The following is a 26,126-nucleotide window of genomic DNA, read 5'->3' as shown; positions in this document are numbered from 1 at the left end:
TCCCACCCTCCACCACTCCAGCAACCCTCAGTTTCCCGAGATTAAGAATTCCTCATATCAGTGAGGTCATATGATACATGTCTTTCTCTGATTGACTTATTTCACTCAGCGTAATACCCTCCAGGGAACACTGACTTCTTAAAAGACAGCCAGACTTTATGTGTCTTCTGCTGGAAGTACAATTCACTTCCTCTAAAGTCTTTTGGCCAAAACAAATCAGTCCTGTATCTGATTAAGCCCCTCGATTAAACTACCAGTTTTCAGGAAATGCAGGAGAAAGAGAAACATCTTAAATGAACTCAGAAGAATGCAATCAACAAAATCCAGAATGTGGATGAATTGTCCACTTCTAGTTGCAAGAAAATAAAGTAGGGGGAGGGGACCCTATAGAATAAGGAACTTGGGAGACACATCAACTAAATACAATATGTGGACCTTGTTAGGATACTGATTTGAACAAACCAACAGTAAAAAAAAAAAAAAAAAAAAAAAAAAAAAAACCTTGAACATTGGGTATGATAATAAATTATTGGGGCACCTGCTTGACTCAGTCAGTTGAGCATCCAACTCTTGATTTTGGCTTGGTCATGATTTCAGGGTCGTGGGATCAAGCCCTGCGTCAGGCTCTGTGCTCAGTGGGGAGTCTGCTTGAGATTCTCTCTCTCCCTCTGCTCCTCTCTTCTGTATGTGCTCTCTCTCTCTCTCTCAACTAAATAAATCTTGAAAAAAAATTAATTTGAAGTCCTTTATGTATGACAATGGTACTGTGTACGTATATTTTGAAAGAATTCTTATCTTTTAGAGATACCTACTGAAATATTTATAAAATGATATGAAGTTTGTGACTTTGCACGAATCCATTGTTGGGAGGAGAGGTGGGGCATAGCTGAAATGACAAAGGCCATAGGTTGGTATTTACTGAAGCTGGATAATGGGTACATTGGGTTTGTTGTGATTTTGATGCTTTACTTTTATGTGTGAACATCTTTCATAATAAAAGCTATAACTGTATATATTTACAGGAAAAAACTAAAGACATTATGAGGTAAAAGAATAACACTGGGGCGCCTGGCTGGCTCAATCGGTTAAGTGTCTGCCTTCGGCTCAGGTCATGATCCCGGGGTCCCGGGATCGAGCCCCGCATCGGGCTCCCTGCTCAGCGGGAAGCCTGCTTCTCCCTTTGCCTCTGCCGCTCCACCCCACAGCTTGTGCTTATTCTCTCTCTCTCTCTGTGTCAACTAAATAAAATCTTTATTAAAAAATTAAAAAAATAATACTGGTGGTGCACAGATATGACAATAAATGTGAAGGAAATACTCAACGAAGCCTAGGGCACAGGAATCAGGAGATACGGAGGGGTTTGCCAACTCTCTCCTCTGCTCTGGGGCTTCCCACACTTTCTCCCACATGCCCCTGGGTAGCCTGCTAAGACTTTCCCCTTTAACCAGAAAGGCTTTGCGTTCCTTAGTTTTAGATATTAAGGTTTCTTATGACTTCACCTGAAAAAAATGGTCCCGAAGCATAAAATGTCAAAAGCTACCACTCTAGGGCTTACCTTCACCCCTTAAAAAAAAATGCTCCCCTTCTCATATTCCAAACTTCAGAGTAGTAGCCAGAACAGGTGACAGAGTTGAACATGCAAGAGCTGTGACTCACAGTCAAAGCGCTGTTCTCCCAATGGAAAAACCCTTTTCTGCACATATATGAGTCAGGATAAGCAGCCTTCCACTGCAATAACAAACAGCCCCCAATTCTCAGAAGTTTGCCACAACAGGAATTTATTTCTTGCTTACACAAAGCCTACTGTGGGTCTTAATGATTTTTTTTTTTTTGAGAGAGAGAGAGAGCAAGAGCGAGCAAGCATGGTGGGCGGTGGGACGGGGAAAGGGAGGGAGAGAGAGAATCCCAAGCAGGCTCCATACTCAGCATGGACCCCAATGCAGAGCTCGATCTCAGGACCCTGAGATCGTGACCGGAGCTGAAATCAAGAGTCAGATGCTTAACCGACTGAGCCGCCCAGGAGCTCCTGGGTCTTGATGATTCTTTAAAAGATCTCTCTTCCCTGTGACGACTCAGGAGTCTAGGCTATATTGATTTTGTAGCTTGTCCAGTCAACAAGAGAAATTCTCAGTCACTGTGGCCTCGCAGGAGTCCAGATAACCCAAGGAACTGGCACAAATGTCACTTCTATTCACAACCTGTTGGCCAAAATTAGTCATGTGAGTCCACCTGACTGCAGGGGGAAATGTTGGGAAATGCATGGAATGTGTGACAGGCATTTTGGTCTCTGTCACTGCATTTAGCCATCTTGCTATCCACAGTGCCCGCTCCCACCCATACACACGCTGGGTCTAGCGCTAGGTCATGTAGAAGGTGACAGTTTTCAGGTCACCACTGAGTATATGAGGCTTCCAAGCTAACGGTCCTGGTGGGAGCATCTCTTTGAATCTCCCACCTGCGGATAAGTGAAATATCTAAACCATCCGGGACAAAGGGTGGCTGGCTGGCTTTTGGCCAGTGTCCCACCGGACTAATATGTGCAACAGGATTGCACATATAAATTCTAAATTACCGACTTTTCTCGAATAATTGGAAGGCCCGGCAACACGGGCCATACATTCGTACCTGGTGGCACCTAGTGGAGCCAAGCCCTGCCTACACAGCCTAGATGCCTATTCATTCCCTAGTCTTAAGGGAGTCCCCACCACCCAGCAGCTTGACTCAATCCCCTGAAGGCAGCAGGCTGTGAGCCCTGATCTGGAAGCTTGCCCAGCAGCATCCCCTACAAAGTTGTATCACCCTGAAGATGTTCATTCTTAGGTGTCATAGAAATATCTCTCTTGAATTTCTTCTCTCTTACTTGGTCATTTCTTACTTGGATTTAATAATCTCTTTGTGATAAAATCTTTTAGTCCTCTTCTTTTTGGTCAAAACTGAACCACTAGAATTTTTTTTATTCCCCTTTCCCTTTCTGCCCCCAATATCCATCCCTTTGACTTTTCCTGTCAGTCATATTAGGACCCTCTGGTTTCCTCATGTTCTTTTAAGATATTTGGAAATGAACTAGATGAAAGGAACCCAGAAACAGGAATGGAAATGTTGCAGCAAACAAAAGTCCAGTCTGAAGTGGATAGAGTGTGCTTTGGCCCTTGCAAGTTAAAATCACTATCCCATCCCTTAATCTTCCGAGGTTTTGTCAAATCTTTTTGGGCTGCAAGTCACATAAAGCCCTAGGTACTGACTGCAGAGCTCACTCTGGCAAGCACACACCTACCTCTAGGACTGGGATAAGAAAGCTTTTTAATTTCCCCACCCACCACCTGCAGAGATCAGTCTGTGGTGATATTTGTGGGCACAGCTCCAGACAATGATTTCAGACTCCACTCCCCATTCAATAGGGGCTCGCCAACTACTAGCCAGCACATTTTTTCGCTTTATTTTCTTGTTTCTAATAATCATATTAGCAATACTAATGAGGATAGAAGCAAGGACTCACAGAGCTGACATTGTGTCTGGCGCTGTTCCAAGTGCTTTCCATGGTCTGTTCGAACCAACAACCCTGTGCAGTAGGTACAATTATGTTTCCATTTTATAGACATGAAACAGAGACAGGGTCTTAGAGAGGTAGACTTTCCCAAGGTTGTACCACTGGGAAGCAACAGAGGCAGGATTTAAACTCCAGGCAGGCTCATGTTCCAGAGGCTTTGTGCCTAATCAAGATGCTATACTGCCTCTCTCTCTCTCTCTCTTTCTCTCTCTCTCTCTCTCTCTCTCTCTCTCTCTCTCTCACACACACACACACACACACACACACACACACACACACACACACTTTAAGATGGGGCTATTCGGAATCACTAAAATATTCTTTGATCTACACGCATTGTTTTCATCCTTAGCAGGTGCTTGATCTAGCGCCATTTGACAAGTGTAGAGAGACACCTGGTGGCCATTCTGGTTTTCTAAACTTTTTATGACGCAAAACTTCAAATACATACAAAGTAAACAGAATTATATAATAAATCCCCTTCACACCCATCACCCAGCTTCAACAATTCTTTACCATTCTGCCATTCTGTTTCCATTTAGATCTCCACCCACTCTCCATCCCCTCCCCACTTATCTTTTGTGTTCCTTTTTAAAATAAAATTTACATATGTGGAAATATACAAAATCTTAACAAGGTATCTTGACCAAGAGACACACCCATGTAACTCACAGCCCTATCAAGACAAAGACTGTTTCCATCACCCTAAAACTGTCCTTTGTCAGACAGTCCTGCTAACCAGGCAACAATTGCTCTGATTTTTCACTGCAGATTAGTTTTGCTTCTAGAATTTCATATAAATGGAATCGTAGGGCATGCACTCTTTTGTGTCTGAGTTCTTTCACTCAGCATAATGTCTGTGAGAGTCATCCGTGTCATGCATACCAGTCATTTCTCTTTTAGCACTGTACCCATTCTATTGTATAGATTCTACATCCATTCTCCAGTTGATGGAAATTTGGATTGTTTCCAGTTTGGGGGCCATTATGAATCAAGTGGCTGTAAACCTTTATGTTGGAGTCTTTTTGTGACTATATGTTTACATTTCCCTTATGTAAGTACTTAGGAAGAGAACTGCTGGATCAAAGGATGGAGGCATGGTTAACTTTATTAGAAACTGCCAGACCTTTCCCCAAAGTGATTCTATCATGTTGCATTCCTACCAGCAATGTAGGAGCGTTCCATCTGTTCCACGTCCTGGCTCATGGTTGATGTTGTCAGTCTTTTTCATTCGAACTATGCTGGTGCTTATCTCACTGTGATTCTAACTTGCATTTGCCCGATGACTAATGACATTGAACGTTGTCCCACTTAGTTACCATTTGTCTATCTTCCATCTTGAAGTGTCCGTTCAAGTCTTCTGCCCAATTTTTACTGGGTTTGACTTTTTGTTATTAAGCCATAGGAGTCTTTTATTCTGTATACAAATCCTTCGCAGGTATATATTTTGGGAAGACTTTCTGCCAGTCCGCGGCTTGCCTATTCTCTTCTGGGAGAAGTTTTATATTTGATGAAGTCAAGTTTCTTTCTTTTTTTTTTTTTTAAGAGTTTATTTATTTATTTGACAGAGACACAGCCAGAGAGGGAACACAAGCAGGGGGATTGGGTGAGGGAGAAGCAGGCTTCCCACCAAAGAGGGAGCCTGATGCGGGGCTCGATCCCAGGACCCTGGGATCATGACCTGAGCCAAAGGCAGACACCTAACAACTGAGCCACCCAGGCGCCCAGGATGAAGTCAAGTTTCTTATTTTTTTTTCTTTTATAGTTATTTCTTCCTGTGTCATAAGAAAACTTTCCCTTCCTCTGGTTGCAGAGATATTCCCCTCTGTTTTCTCCCTGAAGCTTTATGGATTATGCATCTACATTTAGGTCTAGGATTCATCTCAAGTTTTTATATATACAAATAAAATGTTATAAAATAATATGTATAACACATACATGTCTTTATAAATTTATATCTTCATATACTATGAAATAGGAATTATATATAAAGTTTGTATACAATAATTTTCTCTATACATTTTCATATATCAGTTTATATAGTATATAGATATATTAAAAAGTTCTATATAGTTTTACATATGTAAGTTTATATGGTATATAGATATATTAAAAAGTTCTACATATAGTTTTATGTATATAAGTTTATATAATATATAAATGTATTAAATAACATATTTTGTAAATATGTGTTATTAGAATGTGTTATATTTTATAATAAAAATATGCAAAGATAGTATGAGGGAGGAGTTGAAATGAAATTTATTTCATTACAATGGCTAGTTCACTATTGGAAAATATTTTCCTTTTCTTCACTGAATTGTTTTAGTACCTTTGTTAAAAGTCAGTCGACGCATGGTCTTGATTACTTCAAGTGAAGATGTGCGAATCCTCTGGCTTTGTTTTCCTTTTCCAAGGCTGCTTCAGCTACTCTAGAACCTCTGCACACCCAAAGAGAGCAGGTGTCAATTTCCTGTCTCTCAGATCCACATCCATCCTTCTGTCCCTACTCCGTGGTAACAAACTGGCCTCCTTAGGCATTTCTCCTGGAAGGGAGCGTATTAATCTTTGTCACTAGAGGGCACTGGAGGGACACCGCGAGAGCCAAAGGTTTGTCTTCCTGGCTCCCTTTGCTATGTTTTGCTTGTTTTTTTCCGCTGCCCAGCTACCTGTGACGTGGTCCATGGGTGGGGGACATGCATCAGCTGTGATCAACTGTGTGCCCAGAGCACAGTCCCTGGGTACCCTTGCAGCTTGGGCCAGGTGACCGCCTTGCGCAATCCTCCCAACACAAACCTCTCACTCCCACCCCCTAGGCTACCTCCTATAGCCATGACCCCCCACTCTCTCTGTACACCTTCCAGTCTCCAGCCTCAGCTTGCCCAACACTTGGGGAGCTGTTTCCCACGGCCCTCCTGACTCAAGCACCAGTGGTGCTGATCTGATTCCCTTTGCTCACCTGTTCCCCAGGCGGGGGCAGGGGACGACGGGGCTGTTCCTCTGCCTCCTGACAGTGTACCAGCTCCGCCCCCTAGTAACGCAGTGAGATTCTGCACCATCCAGTGGGCAAGCAAACTGCTCCTTTTCCAGGGAGGTCTGAAGCCCAGCCTTAGGGAGACGACCCTCCAGGTTTGTCCTTCCTTGAGTACTCACTCCCCTGAAACAAGAAATTCCCTTTCCAGACAAACTCCTCATCACTCATGTCAGAATTACACAGCAAATTTGGGCAACTAACATCCAGTTGAGTAAGGGATGGTCAGAAAAGCGGGCTCTGGGGCCAGACTGTCTGGGTTCGTATGCTGGCTCTGCCTTTTGGCAGGACGTATGCATGTTTTGTAATGTCTCTCCTCAGTTTCCACATCTGTCAAATGGGCACGGTAACAGCACTTACGTCATGGGGTCAGAACGAGGGTTAAGGGAGATAATACAGGTCAAGTATTTAGCGTAGTACCTAACAGGGTACCTGCTCAGCTCTGGTCAGCTGCCGCTGTTGCTGTTAATGCTTTTATTACCAACCCCTTGTACCCCTAACCAGATGGTAGACTCTTAACCAAGAGCAAATCTCATCTCAGCGCTCTACCGTCCCCAGGGTTGAGTATCTTGTTATGTCCATATTACATGAGCAAGAGGAACTCCAGAATAAGTGAGCCGCTGAGGAATGTTCTGTTTGCTGCAGAAAGAAGAAGTGAGGAGGAAGCACATTCGTTTGCACATGGAAGGCGCGCTGACCGCCAGGGACAAGGTTGGAGTGCAGGATTTTGTGCTGTTGGACGCCTACACCAGCGAATCTGCTTTTCTGGACAATCTTCGCAAGCGTTTCAGCGAGAACCTCATCTATGTAACGTAACCCGTTTTTCAGCTGTTTTCCTAGACTGGTGGTCCCCCACCCCCGCCTGTCTTCACAGCCTTGATGATAGTGAACAAAATCCCTCTGTTAGGTTAGTCCTCAAAGGGACGAGTGAAGGGACCACTGCCAGATGCACCCCGATCCTTCGTGTTAGGCCTTTAGGGCTGCCAGTGACAGAGACCCAGTTTAAACAGGCCTAACCCCCAAGACGGAATCTATCAACCTATGTCACTTTAGAGGTCAGAAATAGACCTAGGGTCTAGGGTGAGGAGTCTCGAAGAGCCTTGAGGGCTCTTTCTCCATCTGGAGGACTGTTTCCCACCTCTCTGCTCGCTTTTGCAATGGGGCCGACTCTGCAAGGTGACAAGCTGGTCAGCAGGACCAGGCTGATGTTGGTTCAGAGACCATAGCAAGTCGTCCCGGAGACACAGACATTGGTTGCCTCTGATTGGCCCATTTGGGGTCATGCCTCTACCTCTGAACCAGTCCCCGTAGCTAGGATGAGGATTATTCTGATTGGCCAGGCTATTTACCCAGGCTCAGTCCTGGAAGTGAGGGGCGAGGCGCGTGTGCACCTGATAGTAGGATGTGGCCTGGAGAAGGTTCCTCAAAGGAATCTGCTGGAAGAAGGGGGTCTAGATACCAGACAGGCAAGCATAAGAGATGTCCACCACCTCCCATGAATTTTCAAGGCTGCAACATTTTACCAGAACTGTTCTGAGCTTGGTCTGGTTGCTTCTAGTGGCGGTCAGTTCTTAACTTCCCCATTTATCACCCCACCTTGATTTGATTGATCAGTTTTCAGGTAAATTCCTTTAGGGTCAACTCCACAGTGTCTCTCTCTGTGTGGTGGGGTGTTATTAAATGTAAGTAACTTTATTGAGATCTTATTAGCTTTTGCTCAGGGTAAATTAGACAGTCAAAAACAAGGTAAAAATATTTGTCTTGCAGCTATTTTGATTTTAATGGTGACTGTGACTTAGTCTGCATGTTGGAACCAGGGTTACTAGGAGAAATAAGCAAAGGGCTTCTCACAGTATATATTTTTAATTGTGGAAATAGATTTTATGCATAAGCAAAGGAGAAAGAGTGTGGTGTGGAGAAGTATACGTGGGGTGATAGGATCATCATGAACAAACTGTTTCCAGTTTGAACAGATAGACTTCAGAAACTATATTCTACCCTGGAAGATTTCAGTGATGGAAGCAACACAGATTTTTCGTCAAAATATAGTGTTCTTTTTTTTTTTTTTTTAAAGATTTTATTTATTTGACAGAGAGAGACACAGCGAGAGAGGGAACACAAGCAGGGGGAGTGGGAGAGGGAGAAGCAGGCTTCCGGTGGAGCAGGGAGCCCGATGTGGGGCTCGATCCCAGGACCCTGGGATCATGACCTGAGCTGAAGGCAGACGCTTAATGACTGAGCCACCCAGGTGCCCCAAAATATAGTATTCTTATCTGTTCTAGTTCTCTGTGTGACTTGGTCCTAAAGATTAGAAACGTTCGTGAGCATGATTTCAGGCATAATTTAGCATAACCTTGGGAGCCTCCAAAATGGAGACTCTGGAATGAAAACCCATAACAAACTCAGAACCAGAAAACTCTGGATGCATTTTCAAAGGAGCCCAAATCTTTCTTTCTTTCTTTTATTTTTTTCTCTTTCAGAGGTTAGAGCTTTGTTTATTCATAACTGTATGCCAAGAAGCTTTTACATTAGTAGTTTTATTACAAATGGAAGCCCTTGAAAAACAACTTGTAATAGAATCCCGCATTGAAATCCAGGGAAATAGCAGCAGGAGTGTTTTACCCAACGGGGGACGGCTGGGATGCATACCCGCCCTGCTTTCACCCAGTGACCATAGAGACCTCTGCGACACATAAACATAAATCAGATCGAGGTGCTCCCTTCTTAAAGCTATCCATCTGACATAACAGCTTAAGGCAGCTATTTCATACAGTAGGGAGAGTGGTGTCTCCACGATGCACTGCAGTTGGAATAAACCCCCAATTCTTCATGCCCCGTGTGATCTGAACTTGCTCCCTCTCGGACATCATGTCTTACCACTTCCGTTCTCCCCTCCCCCACTGGGCTCCAGGACAGTCAGCCTGCCACATGTGTCCCCTCAGCCCGACTTGCCCTTTCCTGCTTCCTTTTTTCATGACTGGCTCCTCATCCTTTTAAGTCTCAGCTCAGACTCACCCCCTTAAAGAAGACTTCCCTAAGCCCAAGAGCTAAGTTGGTCTTCCTGAGTCATACGCATTCTCACTACCCTAAGTACACCTTTCTTACCGTTCTAACTGAAGCAGTATTGATCCCTTGCTGGTGCTCTGGCCCCCCTCCCCCGCCGCATGCACACACATGGAAGCTTCATTACAGCAGAGATACCACCTGTCTTATTTATTGTTTTATATCCCCAGAGTGGAATGAATGCATGGGGATCATAGCATGTGATGGTCTTTTGCTATAGCCATTTGCACCCCAGAATTCCTCACTTGTGCTTTGGTCTGTTCCTCTAGACCTATATTGGGACCCTCCTTGTGTCTGTGAATCCATACCAGGAGCTTGGAATCTACACTGTGAGCCAGATGGAACTTTATCAAGGGGTCAATTTCTTTGAACTGCCACCACATGTGTAAGTAGCACGTACGAGGGTCATCAATAGTATTTTTCTTTCTTTCCTCTTTTTCTTTTATCTCTTCCTCCTTAATACTCACCCATCCATCCACCTATCCATCCACCCATCCATCCACCCACCCAGCAATCCCAATCCTCGAAGAATGCTCATTAGGTTCTGTACCTCACTTAAACTGCTGCCTTCTCGTGAAATGTCTTTCAGTGCAGTAGAAAACATCAGATCATTGTTGAGTCTCAGCTTCAAAATCACGAGAGGTGGAATCTTTTGTAATTACCGAAAGATCCGAGAGGGCGCCTAGAGAGGTGTCTGTCTTTTCTGCAAGGAGGTTTGCTTAGTGCCATCTGCTGGTGTCTGGGTATCGTGGCGGCTAAGGAGCATCCCCGTTGGTAGCAGGACTTCAGATCCATAGGACAAGCAATTTCCTGTCTGATCTATATGTGACTCAGGCTTTGCTGAAGTTCTCAGTTCTCCCTGCTTGACTTCTGGACTAGTATTTAGGCTCTCCCTACATATTTCTTGGTGATTCATCTATTCGCCTCCTAAGGCATTTATAAACCTTTCTGCATCACTACCACCAACAATTTCCAAAATAGCCAGCTTTCAAACTCCGCCACATGGGAAGATTAGTGTCTTGGGAGATTTTCGTGCTTTGGTTTCTGATCTTGAAGACAAAGCCCTTATAACAGTTTTATGTCTTGTCCTTTAGATATGACAGAGCTTTTAAGATATTTTCAGTTCCTTGTCTCTGTACTCTTAATACAGTAGGTTTTGAGGGAAAGAGGAAACATGAGATCTTAGTATATCCACTGAGTGTTTAAAATATTTAGACGAGATGTTATTTCCACGTACAGTTAATAGAACATCTCCTGGGGATATAATTTAATATCTGGCTCATTCTTGTAAGAAATGTTGGATTTTTCCAAATAAATTCTTTCCATTAGGAAATGTCCATTATTGCTCACATTCTCCCTTTTAACTCAGCTGTTTGAGTATTGATTTCTAGAACACTTTAGGCGTGTCAGTCAGTGGGTCGTGGTAGAGTCTGACACCTGAGCTCAGTGTCTCGCACCACTTGTCTGGATGTGGTTTCCTGGAGGCAGGGAGCTCTGATGATGTCACCACTGAGTAAGTAGCATCACAGCCGCGTCGCCCTCCCTCCGTGTCTGCTCCACTCCTTCTCCAGCTACGCCGTAGCTGACAACGTATACCGCATGATGTGCTCCGAGCTCAATAACCACTTCATTCTCATCTCTGGAGAGAGCGGGGCAGGGAAAACAGAGGCCTCCAAGAAGATTCTGCAGTATTTTGCTGTGACCTGCCCAGTGACCGCGTCACTACAAATAGCCCGTGACAGACTGCTGCTCTCCAATCCAGTGTTGGAGGTAAGTGATCTTTGAGGACCTGTGGAGGGGGCAGTTCTAGGGAGGTCACTCAGCAAGAAGAATCCTCTGCCTGGGCAGGTCACCATCCGGGAGTTAAGCAGAGGGGTCTCAAGGGCAGGATCACGGTTAAGGGCGGAACTTTGACGTCCAGCAGGCATGGCTGCTAATCCCAGGGCAGCCATGTGCCAGCGAGCTTCGGCAGATCACTCCACATCCTAGATCCCGTTTGCCTTTCTGGGGAATGGGTCTATTCAAGGTTTCTACCTCTTAGGGAGATTTTGAGGCTAAAACAAGATGGATGCATAAAAAGCACCTGGCAGAATTAGTAGGCACTAAAGTCATTAATATTTTTCTTATTTAATTGGAATCATCTTGATTATTCTGCCATTGCAATTCACTGACTTGCTGGATGATTTTGAACAAGGTGTTTTATTCTGGGTTTTTGTTGCCCTTCGTGTTAAAGATGTTTGTGGTTGAAGGAATTTTCCCAATGGACCTATGGTCTGAACAGTTTACCTCTTTGATATAAAAAGGGGTCTGGTACTGTATGTTCTAGAAGAGCAAGGATGTAGTTTCCTCTATAGCTGTCCGTAGTCATTCCTAGATTGGATGCCACAGAGAAGATATTTTTCCCTCCACTCTAGCTCCATCCCAGTATTTGGCATCAAATCCTCTACACTTAGTGGTTCCTTCTTAGAAGATAAAGTATGGCTTTCATCCCTGGCTCTCCTTTTCTCCGCCATTTTCATAATCATGGCATCTGGGGTTAGGAAGTTGACGAGCACAGTGAGCTTAAATGACCATTCATCACAGTTTGGTTCAGTCTGTCCCTGTCTCCCTCACTTTGTATCCCAAGGCTTTTGGAAATGCCAAAACACTCCGGAATGACAACTCCAGCAGATTTGGAAAATACATGGACATACAGTTTGACTATAAGGTACATTGAAGTTCCTATTACTGGTTCATGGGGACCCCATAACTGACCAGTGACAGAAACCTGACCCAAGGTACCTTAAGGGAGGAAGGGCTTTATTGGCTCAAATAATTGAAAAATCCAGGGTTAGGGCTATTTTGGGAAATGCAAATAAAGACCGCAATGAGATACCATTTCATACTTTCTAGGTGGGGCAAAACTTAAGAAGTCTGGTGATACCAGCTATTGGTGAAGATGTGGATAATTAGGAACTCTAACACATTGCCGGTGGGGTGTACATTGGTGCAGCCCATTTGGAAAACAGTATATTGTCTCATGGAAGTTGAAATCCACATAATCTAAGGTGGAGCCATTGCACCCCGGAGATACTCCTATAGATTTGCAAGCATGCCCACAAGAGCACTGCTCATCATGGTAAAAGGACTGGAAACGGCAACACATTTGGAGGACTGAGTGTCCATTGACACAGTGGCTAAATGGCGGGATGTCCACCCAGTGAAGCGTCACACAGCGAGAGCAAATGAACGGCATCTAGCTACACATAACATGGTCAAGCCTTAGGAATGTGCAGTGTGTCAGGGTGATGCCATTTCTGACAAAGCCTGAGAACAATGCCGTGTAAACAACGTATTGTTTAGGCATACATAATTATGCAGCATAGGTCGGCAAACGTTTTCGGTTAGGGCCAGGTGGTCAGTTTTTAGACTTTGCGGACCATATCGTTTTGGTCACAATTACTCGGCTCTGCTCTTGTGGCATGGAAGCAACCAGAGATCATCCCTAATGAAAGAGTATGGTTGTTGCAGAGAATTTAAACGGGGCTAATGCAGGTCAGGGAGGGTCGACAGAGTTCTCAAGGACATAGAATCGCATGTGACAAAGCGCGTCACTTGGACCAGAGAACAGTCGTTGGCTGAGCATTGAGTGTAGTGATGACAGACTGGCTAAGGGTTTTCCGGAGCCTGGTACGTGGACTTCTGGCGAAGTGTGCCTAGACTTTGGAAAAAAATTGAATAGGGTTACATCTGTCTTAAAACTTATTAAAATTCAACACACATACTAAAAAGGACGCAAGTCATAAGTACAGCTTGGTGAGTTTTACGTGTGTATATCTGCCTGTGATAACCGGCACTCAGATGAAGATAGAAGAATTCCTAGGGATGCCTGGGTGGCTCAGCCGGTTAAGCGTCTGTCTTCAGCTCAGGTCATGATCCTGGGGTCCTGGGATCAAGTCCCACATCAGGCTCCCTGCTCAGTGGGGAGCCTGCTTCTCCCTCTCCCTCTGCTCCCCCTGCTCATGTGTTCTCTCTCTCTCTCTGACAAATAAATAAATAAAATCTTTTAAAAAGAGTGTATGAAAGAAGATAGAAAAATTTCTAGTGCCTAGAAGAATCTCCTACCCTTCTCTGAAAATACCTGCCTTCCCAAAGGTTACCAACTGGTCTGACCTCTATAATCAGATTAATTTTGCTGGTTCTTGAGCCTCATGTAAATAGAATTATACAGTATGTTCTATTTTGTGTCTGGCTCCTTTCAATCAACATTCTATCTGTCAGATTCATTCATGTCACTTCATTTAGCGGTTGGGCATTTTTGGCTTATGTGACCTCTTCACTATTTATCTGTTCTGTTGATGGACATTTGGCTTTTCCGATTTGGGGCTATTGCAAACAGTGCTCTGAACTTCCTTGCCCGTGTCTGTGAGTAGATATTAGTACTCACTTACATTGGGCACATGCTCAGAAGTGGCGTTGCTGAGTTCTTACCAGCAATATTATGACAAGAACAGTTCCCATTGCGAGCAGGGTTCTCTACACCCTTGTCAACATTTGGTGTTGCCAGTCCTCTTGGTCTGAGACGTTCTGGTGGAGTAGAGTGGTTTCCAGCTGTGATTAACTTTTGTATTTTTGTGATTATAAATGAAGTCCTGGTAACTGGCCAATTAAAAATTTTGTGTTAAAGCCTTTTGCCCCACTTTTAATTAGGTTGTTTTTCTCATATTGATTGGCAGGAGTTCTGTATATGGTCTAGAATACAAATCCTCTACTGGAATATTCTTAAAAATAGTGTGGGGGGCACCTGGGTGACTCAGTTGGTAAAGCGGCTGCCTTTGGCTCAGGTCATGGTCCTGGGATCAAGTCCCATAGTGGGCTCCCTAATCAGCAGGGAGCCTGCTTCTCCCTCACCCTCTACCACTCCGCCTCCTTGTGCGCGCGCGCTCTCTCTCTCTCTCTCTCTCTCTCGTGCTCTCTCTCTCTCTCTCTCAGATAAAATCTTTAAAAGAAATAGAACAGTGTGCTACTGGCACAAGGATATATATACTGGCCAGTGGACCAGAATGGATTCTACAAAGACTTCCCCGTATGATATAGTCACTTGGCTTATGACAAAGACACCACTGTAATTGAATAGGGACAGGATTGCCTTTCCAATAAATGGTGCTATCAGTTGGAAATCCATGTGAATAAGACGACCTTTGACCCTCTACCTCACTCCATACACAAAATTTCAATGCCAGTCCCAAACATGAATGGCAAAATAATCACACTTCTAGACAGAAGTATAGAAATTATCACTCATGACCTCAGGGTAGGCAAAAATATTTGTAAAAATGAGCCCAGAAAACACTAGGCTTAGAAGAATCATCATTTGAATTCAGAATTTCTGTTCCTCAGAAGACACCAGCAAGAGAATGGCTTAGTTATTGTTGTCATTGTGCATTTTTTTATTCTGTTCTCAAGGGCATTCCTGTAGGTGGGCATATCATCAGTTACCTGATAGAAAAGTCTCGAGTCGTCTATCAAAACCAGGGCGAGAGGAACTTCCACATTTTCTACCAGCTGCTGGAGGGTGGTGAAGAGGAGCTCCTTGCTTACCTGGGACTTGAGCGGGACCCCCAGCTGTATAAATACCTCTCACAGGTTGGAAAGACCAGCACCTGGCTTGGGTGGCCCTTTGGAGACAGGGATGAAGGCTGTTAGTGGGGGTTTCTAGGGGATGGTCAAGAACTTTCTCATTACCTTTCTGGAGGGATCCTACGGTCTGGTTTGTTGACACTTATCATAACCCCTCTGTTTATACCTGGCAGGTAGATGGTAGATCATCTTGGTAAAGTGATCTCTAGATGAGTGGCTCTCAGCACTGGCTGATATTAGAATCACCTGAGGAGGTTTTTTTTTTTTCCCAACACACACACCCCCCCCCCCCCCCCCCCCCCCCTGGGCCCTACCCTCCAGAGATTCAGATTAATTGGTCTAGTGTGGGACGTGGACATCAGGGTTGTATTAAACATTCCCCTGTGATTCAGTGTAATTAAATGAATCCCTGGTGATTCTAATGCACCAGCGGAAGTGAGAACTGCTGGTCTAGGTGCGAGAGTAACTTCCTGTCCGTCCACGTCCACAACTTGTGCTGCGTCCTTCTGCTTTCAAAACTAGTTAGGAAAAGACTCTCCACCTCCTTGCCTCCTATTCTGAGCCTTGTTGGCAGCAAAATGAACACACTTCCTTACAGAAGGAGTTCAGGCCATTCCCATAAGCAGTCCTGGGATCCAATGCTGTGAAATGGAATTTCAGAATGTAGCCCCCTCCCCCACCATTGCTCTTTCTGCAGCCAGCATCAAGGCTCTAGAAGGTCTAGGTTGTATAGCACCTACCAATCTTTGATGTCACTAGCACCTTTCTGCCCCAAGATTTCTGGATTTTTCTCTTCTTTACTGGGCCTGGCTTCGAATGGAGGTCACTTGGCAGAGTGCAAGTGGGGACATCATTTGAGAAAGAGAACAAGGTCTTATGAAGTGGATCTTGTAAAAGAAGGACCAACATTTCATAGTGAGTCATGGAGGGAGAGTAGACATGACTGAAACTGATCTTGAAAATGAAGCTATATAATGAAGATAAAAGAATCCCATAATCTCCTTTTTATACACTTTGTCCTAATTGTTAGAATGAAGAGTAATTCAAATTTGATTTTTTTTTTTTAAGGACCTAATTTTTCTGACAAAGCTGTATGGTAGCATCACATTTGACTTTTTATAACATGATCAGAGAGGGTCAATATATAAAAAGTATTTGTGGGCTTCATTCTTTTTCCCAAGGGCTTCTCCTAACCCTTTGATATTCAAATCATTCCCTTTTGGAATGTATCTTGTCTTTATCCTTGCAGATTTTTTTTCTAGTCTGTTTAATTTGGACAGATCCTCATGCCACAGTGGCTTTGGAAATAGTTCAAGCAATTCGCCAGTATTATTTTGTTCAATTTTGTGTTCTCCCGTAACTTTGACAAACTTTGCGGCTTTACTTGGCAGTATATCCACACTGCTTCTAAACCTCTAGGTGTCCTCCAAGGACTGACCTAAGCTGGTCCCACCCTCAGGGGCGGGAGCAGATGCTGCTGGTTGAATGGGAAGGGATATTTGGGAGGATGCAGATTTAACAGTGGCCAGTTCACTGGTGAATATTTTCATGCTCTGGCACCTCTGGTTTTCCCATGCAAAATCTTTGAAGATGATAAATCTTCAGATGCCTAGGAATCCAGGAAACACCTTGTACTACAAAAGCAAAACAATAATAATAAAAAAAAAAGCCTCATCTAGAACATATTCCCTTTAAATTGTGACATTTGGTGGTGTGTGTCTTACCTAAAAGACAACTTCTAAAGTAGTGGGAAGTCTCATCACTTCTCCGCTGGTGATCAGTATCCATATAACCCGCCTTTCTCGAAATGCCAAACTTTTATTTTCTTGAGTGAGGGTCTCCTTTTACCTCGTCCCGCACTGCAGTTTCTGCTGGAGGTTGTAAGTGCATCAAGATGCTTTCTGAATTTCAGTGCTGCCCTCTCCCTGCTTATTTTAGCAGATGTTTCTTGAGCCAGACACCTTCAATTTATTTGGCAAATAGGACAAGGAAAACTATTTTTTAAAAAATGCATTCAAAGAGATACACTAATGCGTACCTTTGAAATGTGTACCTTTGAAAGTTTTCCCCGGATAGAGAGAAAATTCTAAATTCAATTTGAAAAAAGCAGCAGTTAACAAATCACCCTATGCTAGCTGATTAGTTGACCCTACCTTTTTACAATCCAGAACATTATAGAACTAGCTCTTGTGTGCTTGTAGAGAAAACCATTTCGATTCAAGACTAGATGTGGACACGCCTCACTGCCCTTATAAAAATGACATTAGGCAACCCAATTCTGTGTCAACAGGGTCATTGTGCCAAAGGGTCATCTATCAACGACAAGAACAACTGGAAAACTGTTTCCAGTGCCTTTTCTGTCATCGATTTTACTGAACATGACCTCGAGGTATGAGCCCCAAGGGCGGAACTGCTGGTCAGTGGGGTCTGGGATTGACGAAACAATCCTGGTATCTTGGTGGCCGCCTAGTAGGGTTGCCAGATTCAGCCAATAAAAACGCAGCACACCTAACTACATTTTAATGGTCACCATTATTTGGGGGTACCATTTGGGACCACAATTAGTCATTGCTTATCTGAAATTCAAATGTTAACTGTAGGTTCTGCATTTCATCCGGCAGACAAAAGATAGTGCTGTATGCAAGGAGGAGGTCATGTCTCTCCCTTCTCTCAAATCCAATCTCAAATATTTAGATGTCCTGGAACTGCAGGATTATCATTTATTTACACTTCTATTTTTGAACAAACTGGAGCAAATTGTAGGCTTTATAAACATTGTGTTTTTACACCCCCCTTTTTTTTGATGGTTAAAACAATTCTTTCAAGAACCAGAATTATAATTTAAAATATTATATATTTCTGTAGCTATATACAGATATATATATCTGTAGATATCTGGGATCATGGCATTTGCGTGTAAAATGGTTTATTGGTGCGGAGGGGCGGGGAAGATATAAAAATAGAAGTGTCCTGTGCCAGAGATTGGGGGAGGCATCCTGCCCACCCTGTGCTGAGGCTCTTTATCCCTCTTCCCTTAACACCTGTCCTGTGATGACATTCATCGGTTAGGTGGCTGCCCTTCTCTCCCTGTTCTCCTCGCCCTTTCCCACGTTTCTAGAATCTCTTTGGGATTATCGCCAGCGTCCTGCACCTGGGGAACATTGGTTTTGAAGAGAACCACCAAGGCTGTGCCACCATACCAGACACCCATGAGATCAAATGGATCGCCAAGGTGATGTTCCACTTTTGAAGAGCACAGGAAAGGCCCAGCCCTTTTTGGAGGTGGAAGGGCAGGAGAGGGGAGCTCGAGGCAGCTGGATGCCCAGGTCCCAAGTGGCTAACACCGGGTCCATCCGGCTGATACTGCCTAGGAGAATTAAAGAGCGTGGGGACAGGTGAGGGAGTGGGCAAAAGCCAGCCGGTCAAAAGATCGAATGTGATCTGTTTTGGATTTAAGCAAGATTATCAGTCAGGGCATATGATCCTGGGTCTGGAAATTGCACCAGTTCTTTGTAAATTGGCAAAAAATCCAATCCAGTCACTGAATGGCATTTTGGTTTCCATTTTGACAGCTCTTGGGGGTCCACCCGTCCATCCTTCTGGAAGCTCTCACCCACAGAAAGATTGAAGCCCAAACTGAGGAGGTAAAAATGGCTCTAGGTGGAAACGTACCTGCCTTCCCTGCTACGGCTGCTGCCTGCCTCACAGAAGAGCAGGATGGTGGTCCTGGAGGAGGCCAGACCCCAGCCTTCCAGCTCCTGCAGGGGTCTCCTGCCTCCGCTTCCCCATCGCCAACCATTACACCAAGCTCTCCACGCCTCCCCTTCACCATGCCTTTCCTCCATGAGGTCTTTGCACATCCTGTTTCCTCTGTCTGAACACAGCGCCCTGTGCTTCTCTAATTAACACCTTCTCATCCGTCAGTTCCTGGGGTCATGTCCCCAAAGAGCCTTCCTGATCGTCCCACACCTATCCTAAAGCACCATAGGTATCTCCTCACATTGCTCTCAGCTTGCAGCATGATTGTGTGTGATGCGTGAGTGTCCCATCCCCAAACTGTGAGCCCACAGATGCTGGAACTATTTGTCTCGGTCATGGCTATATCTCAGCACCTCCATACCTGGCACGTAGTAGGCGCTCAAGAAATAGCTCCTGCCTGGACGCTTGCAGGTGGGGTTGGTGTCTTCCCCCACCACATACCCTTCACTGGCCGTCATTAAAGGCTAATTTGAAGACTCAGGAGGGGCTGGGCTTTTTTTTTTTTTTTTTTTAACCACTATAGTGATGCACCTGTTGTTGTTCTCAGGTAATATGCCCATTGACACTAGAACTCTCTGTCTACGCTAGAGATGCAATGGCCAAGGCTGTTTATGGACGAACATTTACATGGCTGGTCAACAAAATCAATTCCTCCTTAGTGAACAAGGTTAGTCCACACATTTTTGGTTGACTCACTCTCAGTAATGTGGTAATGTTTTATAACCGACATCATCACTCTAAAGAATTTGTAAGCATCAGCCATTGGCTCCTGGTGGGCAGGGATGGTGTCCTTCAGCATCTACATTTCCAGCACACGGGCTCACAAAAATGCCCGTCCAATGATTGTGTCTCAAAGTGTGGGATGCACAGTATTTGCAGTATGCCAGATGGCTTTTGTTGTACACAGAAACTTTTGACTTTAACAGCAGTATGTTTTAACGTGTATAAGAAAAAAAATATGAGTCCTTCAAATTTACCCTAAGTGGAATTATTTAAGTAATAAGGGGGAGTTTATTCAAAGCTAGAAATTAAGGAAAGGGTGCTGGGGCACAGAGAACATTATGGTAAAACTCAAGGAGGTAGTATGTAAAGGACAGATTTGGAAGGCTCAGGACGCCATAGAGGATGTTAAATTGTGGCCCTTTCAGAAAAAATAGTCCTAATCTCTTTAAATATCCATCCTGTCTGACAGCACTTAGTCCTCTGTTTAAAATGATATTCAAACCACCTGTCCTGTCTCCCGGATAAACGTCTCCTTTGCTGCTGTCTGTAGAGGTCTCAGTCTCTTCTTTGGGATTGATGTGGCCTCGGGAGACCGAGAAGAAGCCAGGGAGTGAATCAGGAGGGGAAGGTCTCACTTCTCGGGTGGGTAGACATGGGAGCTGCAGCGGGATGCTGTGAGGCTTCAGGCCAGAGGAGTGTGCTGGGAAGTTCATTTCCATCCTATGATTCCTCTGTGAGCCAATGTTGGAAGGAGAGAAGGTGTGAGCTGTAGAAGCACGTCCCAGCTTTGGAGGCAGCTACTGGGTCTTAAGAGTCATTAAGTAAATGACCCAACAACGAGCAATGTGTGCTACTTTGACTAGGATTTCACCAAGAAAACTGAGATTGGATTGCTGGATATCTACGGGTTCGAGGTCTTCAACAAGAATGGGTGAGTTTGTCATTACTTTACTGGTCCTCTGTTCTTCTTTAGGGTCTGAGTCTGGTTTAAGGCATCGCTAGTGTTACTGGAATTGGTTTTCCCATCCTCAGAAATTCTCTGGGTTTCTGTAGCCACTAATTCATAGACTGTTTCAGAATTGGAATAACCATAAAAGATGCAAATGGGACGCCTGGTTAAGCGTCTGCCTTCGGCTCAGGTCATGATCCCAGGGTCCTGGGATCGAGCCCTGCTTCGGGTTCCCTGCTCGGCAGGGAGCTTCCTTCTCCCTCTCCAGCTCCCCCTGCTTCTGCTTTGTCTGTCTGTCTCTCAAATAAATAAAATCTTTTAAATAAATTTTTGTGTCTCTAGTTTTGAACAGTTCTGCATCAATTACTGCAATGAAAAACTCCAGCAACTGTTAATTGAGAGAACTCTAAAAGCAGAACAGGCAGAATATGAAATGGAAGGTATAGAGGTAAAACATTTAAATATTTTCTCCTCATTTGATTTCCTACTCTAGCAAAAGTGATTTGCTTGAGCAATAATATTTCACTGGAGATTTTATCCTCATTATCCTGGGAATTATTTTTTACTCTTTCTCTGAGTATTTCCTAGGAAATTACTTTGACATTCAGAAAGTTTTTTTTTAATGTTGGAGATAAAAATCAGATTTTGGAAAAATAGCTTTGGAAAATCACTTTAAAAGAGAGATTTTATGTTCATCTAAATCCTCCTTGGAGAATTCTTTTCTCTTTGTCATTTTAGTGGGAGCCAATTCAGTATTTCAACAACAAGATCATCTGCGATTTGGTGGAAGAGAGACACAAAGGAATCATTTCCATTCTGGTGAGAAAATTAATGTTGGCTTAGAGTCTTCGTACAGTGTTGCCAACACGCAGAAGAATTTCCCCCTGGGCTTCAAAGGGTTGCTTAGCCCGAGCAGAAAACCAGAAAACATAAAGGAAGGTTTTATAAAGAACGTCCGTTGATCCTGAGCTGAGGCTCCTTGGGATGCACCTGTGACTTTATCTTGAACGGTTGCACCTTCTGAGAACACCCATGGCCACCAACTTACAATTGTTCCAATTTAGACATCACTGTTTTTAAATCTAAAGGCGAATGAAAAATTATTTCTTTGCCTTGCCATTTGTGATCCTCTCCCTTCTAATGAGAGTAACAGGTCCCTTTTCCCCTCCTGCCCCCTCCTCCACCTAACTGTTGTGGGAACAAGATTCTAAAGCCCAATAGGGATATTAATGGGTGGTGACTGTAGTTACCAGGGACATGGGCACCACCCGGATTCAGATCCCAGCCCTCCCCCCACCCCATTGCTCACTAGCTGTGTAAACTTGGGTGGGTGGTTTAACCTCTCTGAGCTCCAATATCCTTGTCTTTAAGTGGGTGCAGTGCTAGTACTCAGAATTATTTTTCACTCTTTCTCTGAGTATTTCCTGGGAAACACTTAAGAGGAGTTGTAAGGACCAGTTGCGATTGTGTATGCACAGGGCTTGGAATTATGCTGCTGTGTGGTAAGCATTCAGACTCTGTTCACTCAACAGATACTCATCAGTGCTTACTTGGTGCCATGATTGTACCTTGTTCTTTGGGACACAGCAGTGCACAAAACAGATCAAAACCACTACACTCATGAGACTTTAAATTCTAGCACAGAGACTGACAAGAAACAGGTTAGTGGGCAAAATTAGTAGGTTGTACAATGAAGAAAAAAGCAGACAGGATTACATGTGGTGGGGAGGACGATTCAGTTTTAGGTAAGCTGGTCGGGGAAGGGCAGTGTGGACCTCCGGAGAAGCACGTTCCCGGAAGTGCGGACTGACCTAAACTGTTCTGTGCGCACTCCATGCTCATATGGATGGCTAGACTAGTATTTTTAAATATTTTAGTGATAAATACTTGTTTCTGTGTGGTTTTCCATAGATGGAATCAGGAAGCATAGAGATGCTACTTAAAGAGAGTTGTCTCACCAACCTGAACCCTGGTGGGTTTTTTTTTTCCCCCTTGGTGTTTTAATAAAAACTGCAGGGTTGATTCATTTCTTAAGATGGCCTATTAAATGTTAACAATGTTAAGGACCCAAAATAGGAAATAGACACAGCTGGAGAAATGTGAGAAATTAGACGCAGCTTTCTTTCCATGAAGATTTTGCTCCTAGTAAAAGGGGGTCTGTTTTTGGCCAGCAATGACTGGTTAAGAGAAGATGAGGTGGTATGTTTAAGTAAGCTGGTCATGGAGGCTGTGAAGTGTCCTTGGGAAGACTCTGGAATATAGCAGTCTGATGGGTGGGAGAGTTGATTTTTCAAAGAATTTCCCATCCCTCTGAGACGCTAGGCACATGTAACAGATAGCTGCCCTCCCACCTCCAATGTTCACTTGAACTTGTGTTAGATGACAAGATTTTAGTCCAGTACATTCTGCCACAGCTGGTGAGGACATTTAAACTTAGAATTGATGGCATGTGATGGCTGCTACAGATCGAGTCCTCTCTTCTTCTCTGGAAGGATGAAGAATGTATCCGTCCTGGTCCTGCTACAGACTTGAGTTTCCTGGAGAAATTGGAAGAGAAAGTAGGCAAGCATGCACACTTCCAAACGTATGTATCTCACTTGACAAGCTGTTGCATGGGGAAGCTCATCATATATCCACTTTCTTGGGTATCTGGGCAGTGGACCCCATAGTTATTCTTCGCTCACTTCTTCATACATTGAAATGTGATGCACCATAATGATACACCAAGTCATATATATGCATACCCTTTGTTAGTAGAAATCAAATTCAAATGAATTCCAGGTAGAATGTTCTAAGATTTTGTATCTTTCTTTATGATTGTTACATTTTGGATAGGGTCACATGCATCAAATAGTCTTTTTTAATGGTCTTTTTTGAAAGCTAGGTTTAAAATATAAAATACATATAGTGATATGCATATATCTGAATCTTTACCTTGTATGTACCTCCCTCATCATCACCACCAGATCAAGATATAGAGCATTTATAACATCCCAGAAAATTGACTAGAAATTTAACTTAGTCTTTGAGACAAGGAGGAGAAGAGTTGAATATGTCATGCTCAGGAGTCCTAAAGCCCTGGTCTTGGATCCCTCAGCCACTTACAAGACTTGTGACATATTACTATACCAAGCGGGTAGCTACCTAAATTATCTAATACAATTTCTGTCCGTGGCAAAGACTCAGTAAAGGGTAGTGGCTTTATCAGAGCTTTTGTAGAATATGGCAAGGATAAGTAAATGAATCAGAAATAGAAAAACTAACTGTGGTATGTTCACAAATGGAATAATAGATAGCCATGAGAATGTATAATCTGCAACTACATGCAGTGATGTGGGTAAATCACAGAACATGTAAACGAGAAATCAGACACAATATATACTGTATGATTCCGTTTCTGCGAAGTTTAAAATCAGATAAAAACCATCCTGTTGTGTTAGATGTCAGGTCATAACTGGAAAGGGCTCAAGGTGGTGGTGGGGGTAATTCTCAGGGGGCTGGTAATATTCTGTTTCTTGATCTGAGTGCTGGTTACATGGATGTGATTATTGTGCCAGAATTCACTGAACTGTATACTTAGGATACCTGCGCTATCAGTATATATGTGTATACATTTCAAGAAAAGGCTCTAAAAAATTAGGAATCACCAGAATCTGAAAAATGATCTTTTGTGAGCATTTTAATCACTCAACATCACAAAAATGTAAGGCAGTACAATTGTTTCTTAGTTATCACCTGGAAAAAAATAGAAGTTATTTCATTGTATAAGTACGTATTTCTGTGGCTCACATGTGTTTTTTTAATTCCTCAGTTCTTAGAAAAAGGATCCAATTTTTAAGTTTTTATTTCAATTCCAGTTAGTTAACATACAGTATAAAATTAGTTTCTGGTGTACAATATAGTGATTCAACATTTCCATACATCACCCCCGGTGCTCGTCACCACATGTGCCCTCCTTCATCCGCATCACCAATTTCCCCATCCCCCCACCCACCTCCCCTCTGGTCACCATCGGTATGTTCTCTATAGTTAAGGGTCTGTTTCTTGATCTGTCTTTCTCTCCCTTCCCCCCCCCACCTTTGTTCATTTGTTTCTTAAATTCTACATATGAGTGAAATCATATGGTGTCTTTCTCTGACTTCACTTAGCATTATTGTCCCTAGCTCCATCCATGTTGTTGCAAATGGCAAGATTCTATTCTTTTTTTATGGCTGAGTAATATTCCGTTGTATATCTACACACCGTGTATCTTCTTTATCCATGCATCAATCGATGGACACTTGGGCTGCTTCCATAATTTGGCCATTGTAGTTAATGTTGCTTATATAAACATTGGGGTGGGGGGGCATGTATCCTTTTGAATTAGTGTTTTTGTTTTCTTGGGGTAAATACCTAGTAGTGCAATTTGCTGGATCGTAAGGTAGTTCTATTTTAACCTTTGGAGGAACCTGCATACTGTTTTCCAGAGCGGCTGCACCAGCTTGCATGCCCACCACCAGTGCAAGAGCCTTCCCCTTTCTGCACAGAGAGGGATCTAATACTAGAGAGACCTATGCGCGTTTGGCTTCCAGTGCTGGCCTTCAGTCGATTGTCATGTTCCTAAACAACTTGTCAAGGCCTCTCTCGCGCTCTTCGATTCACATATTGGGGCATTTTGTTGCCGCGACCTAGAACGGTTCCGTTCGTGTCTATTTCTGTCTTGCCGCAGCCGGAAGCTGGCGGGGCCGAAGGGCCGGAAGAGGATTGGCTGGATGGAGTTCCGGCTCTCCCACTACGCAGGGGAGGTCACCTACTGCGCCCAAGGCGAGTATCACAGCCGCGCAGGTGCCCCTGTGTCCACGGAAGACGTGGCTGTCGGTCCATCCCAAAAGCTCGCTAGCCCTGCTTGCAGGCATGCCATCTGAAGGGTTTTATTCATGACTTCCGTATAACCACTTCGTTTCACCCGTTTAAAGAGTACAGTTTAAGTAGTTTTTACTGTATTCACCCTGTAGTTACACAACCATCACCACAGTGCATTTTAGAACACTTCACCCCAAAAAAGAAACCCCGCATGCATCAGCAACCACTCTGTTTGCCCCAGCCCCCTCCCCCACAGCCCCAGGCTACCAACTCCTCTATTTTCTGTCTCTGCCGATTTGACCCTTCTGAGTATTTCGTACAGATGGAGTCTCACAATGTGTGGTCTTTTGTGTCTGGCTTCTTTCACTTAGCATCGTGTTTTCGAGGTTCTCCCATGTTATTATTTTTATTGCTGAATCATAGTCCATTCTACGGATAGACCTCATTTTGTTTATCCTTTCATCAGTTGATGAAAGTTGGGTGTGTTCACACTTTTGAGCCATTAGTAATAATGCTCCTGTGAACATTTTCTTTCACAACGTTTAAAAAACATTTTCGTTGGTCACTTCTGCTTTAGGTTCTAAATTATTTTC

At 43.7% G+C, this 26,126-nt stretch overlaps 1 protein-coding gene across 1 annotated transcript in view; it reads left to right on the top strand.

The window, feature by feature from the left end:
- MYO1H (myosin IH) overlaps nucleotides 1-26,126 on the top strand; it is a 135,037-nt gene that overhangs the window by 84,195 nt on the left and 24,716 nt on the right. The window contains exons 3-16 of the mRNA XM_073880979.1: nucleotides 7,224-7,385; nucleotides 9,911-10,026; nucleotides 11,213-11,411; nucleotides 12,268-12,348; nucleotides 15,087-15,266; nucleotides 17,551-17,649; nucleotides 18,379-18,492; nucleotides 18,833-18,904; nucleotides 19,567-19,686; nucleotides 20,606-20,673; nucleotides 21,034-21,139; nucleotides 21,430-21,510; nucleotides 23,184-23,275; nucleotides 25,400-25,494. Coding sequence (XP_073737080.1) covers nucleotides 7,260-7,385; nucleotides 9,911-10,026; nucleotides 11,213-11,411; nucleotides 12,268-12,348; nucleotides 15,087-15,266; nucleotides 17,551-17,649; nucleotides 18,379-18,492; nucleotides 18,833-18,904; nucleotides 19,567-19,686; nucleotides 20,606-20,673; nucleotides 21,034-21,139; nucleotides 21,430-21,510; nucleotides 23,184-23,275; nucleotides 25,400-25,494 — 1,549 coding nt within the window. The 5' untranslated portion in view covers nucleotides 7,224-7,259. The remainder of the gene's footprint in view (nucleotides 1-7,223; nucleotides 7,386-9,910; nucleotides 10,027-11,212; nucleotides 11,412-12,267; nucleotides 12,349-15,086; nucleotides 15,267-17,550; nucleotides 17,650-18,378; nucleotides 18,493-18,832; nucleotides 18,905-19,566; nucleotides 19,687-20,605; nucleotides 20,674-21,033; nucleotides 21,140-21,429; nucleotides 21,511-23,183; nucleotides 23,276-25,399; nucleotides 25,495-26,126) is intronic.

Source organism: Callorhinus ursinus, unplaced genomic scaffold (genome assembly GCF_003265705.2).
Source record: "Callorhinus ursinus isolate GAN/ISIS: 27379988/994484 unplaced genomic scaffold, GSC_fseal_2.0 scaffold41, whole genome shotgun sequence".
NCBI lineage: Eukaryota > Metazoa > Chordata > Mammalia > Carnivora > Otariidae > Callorhinus > Callorhinus ursinus.
This window is presented reverse-complemented; position numbering and strand designations above follow the sequence as displayed.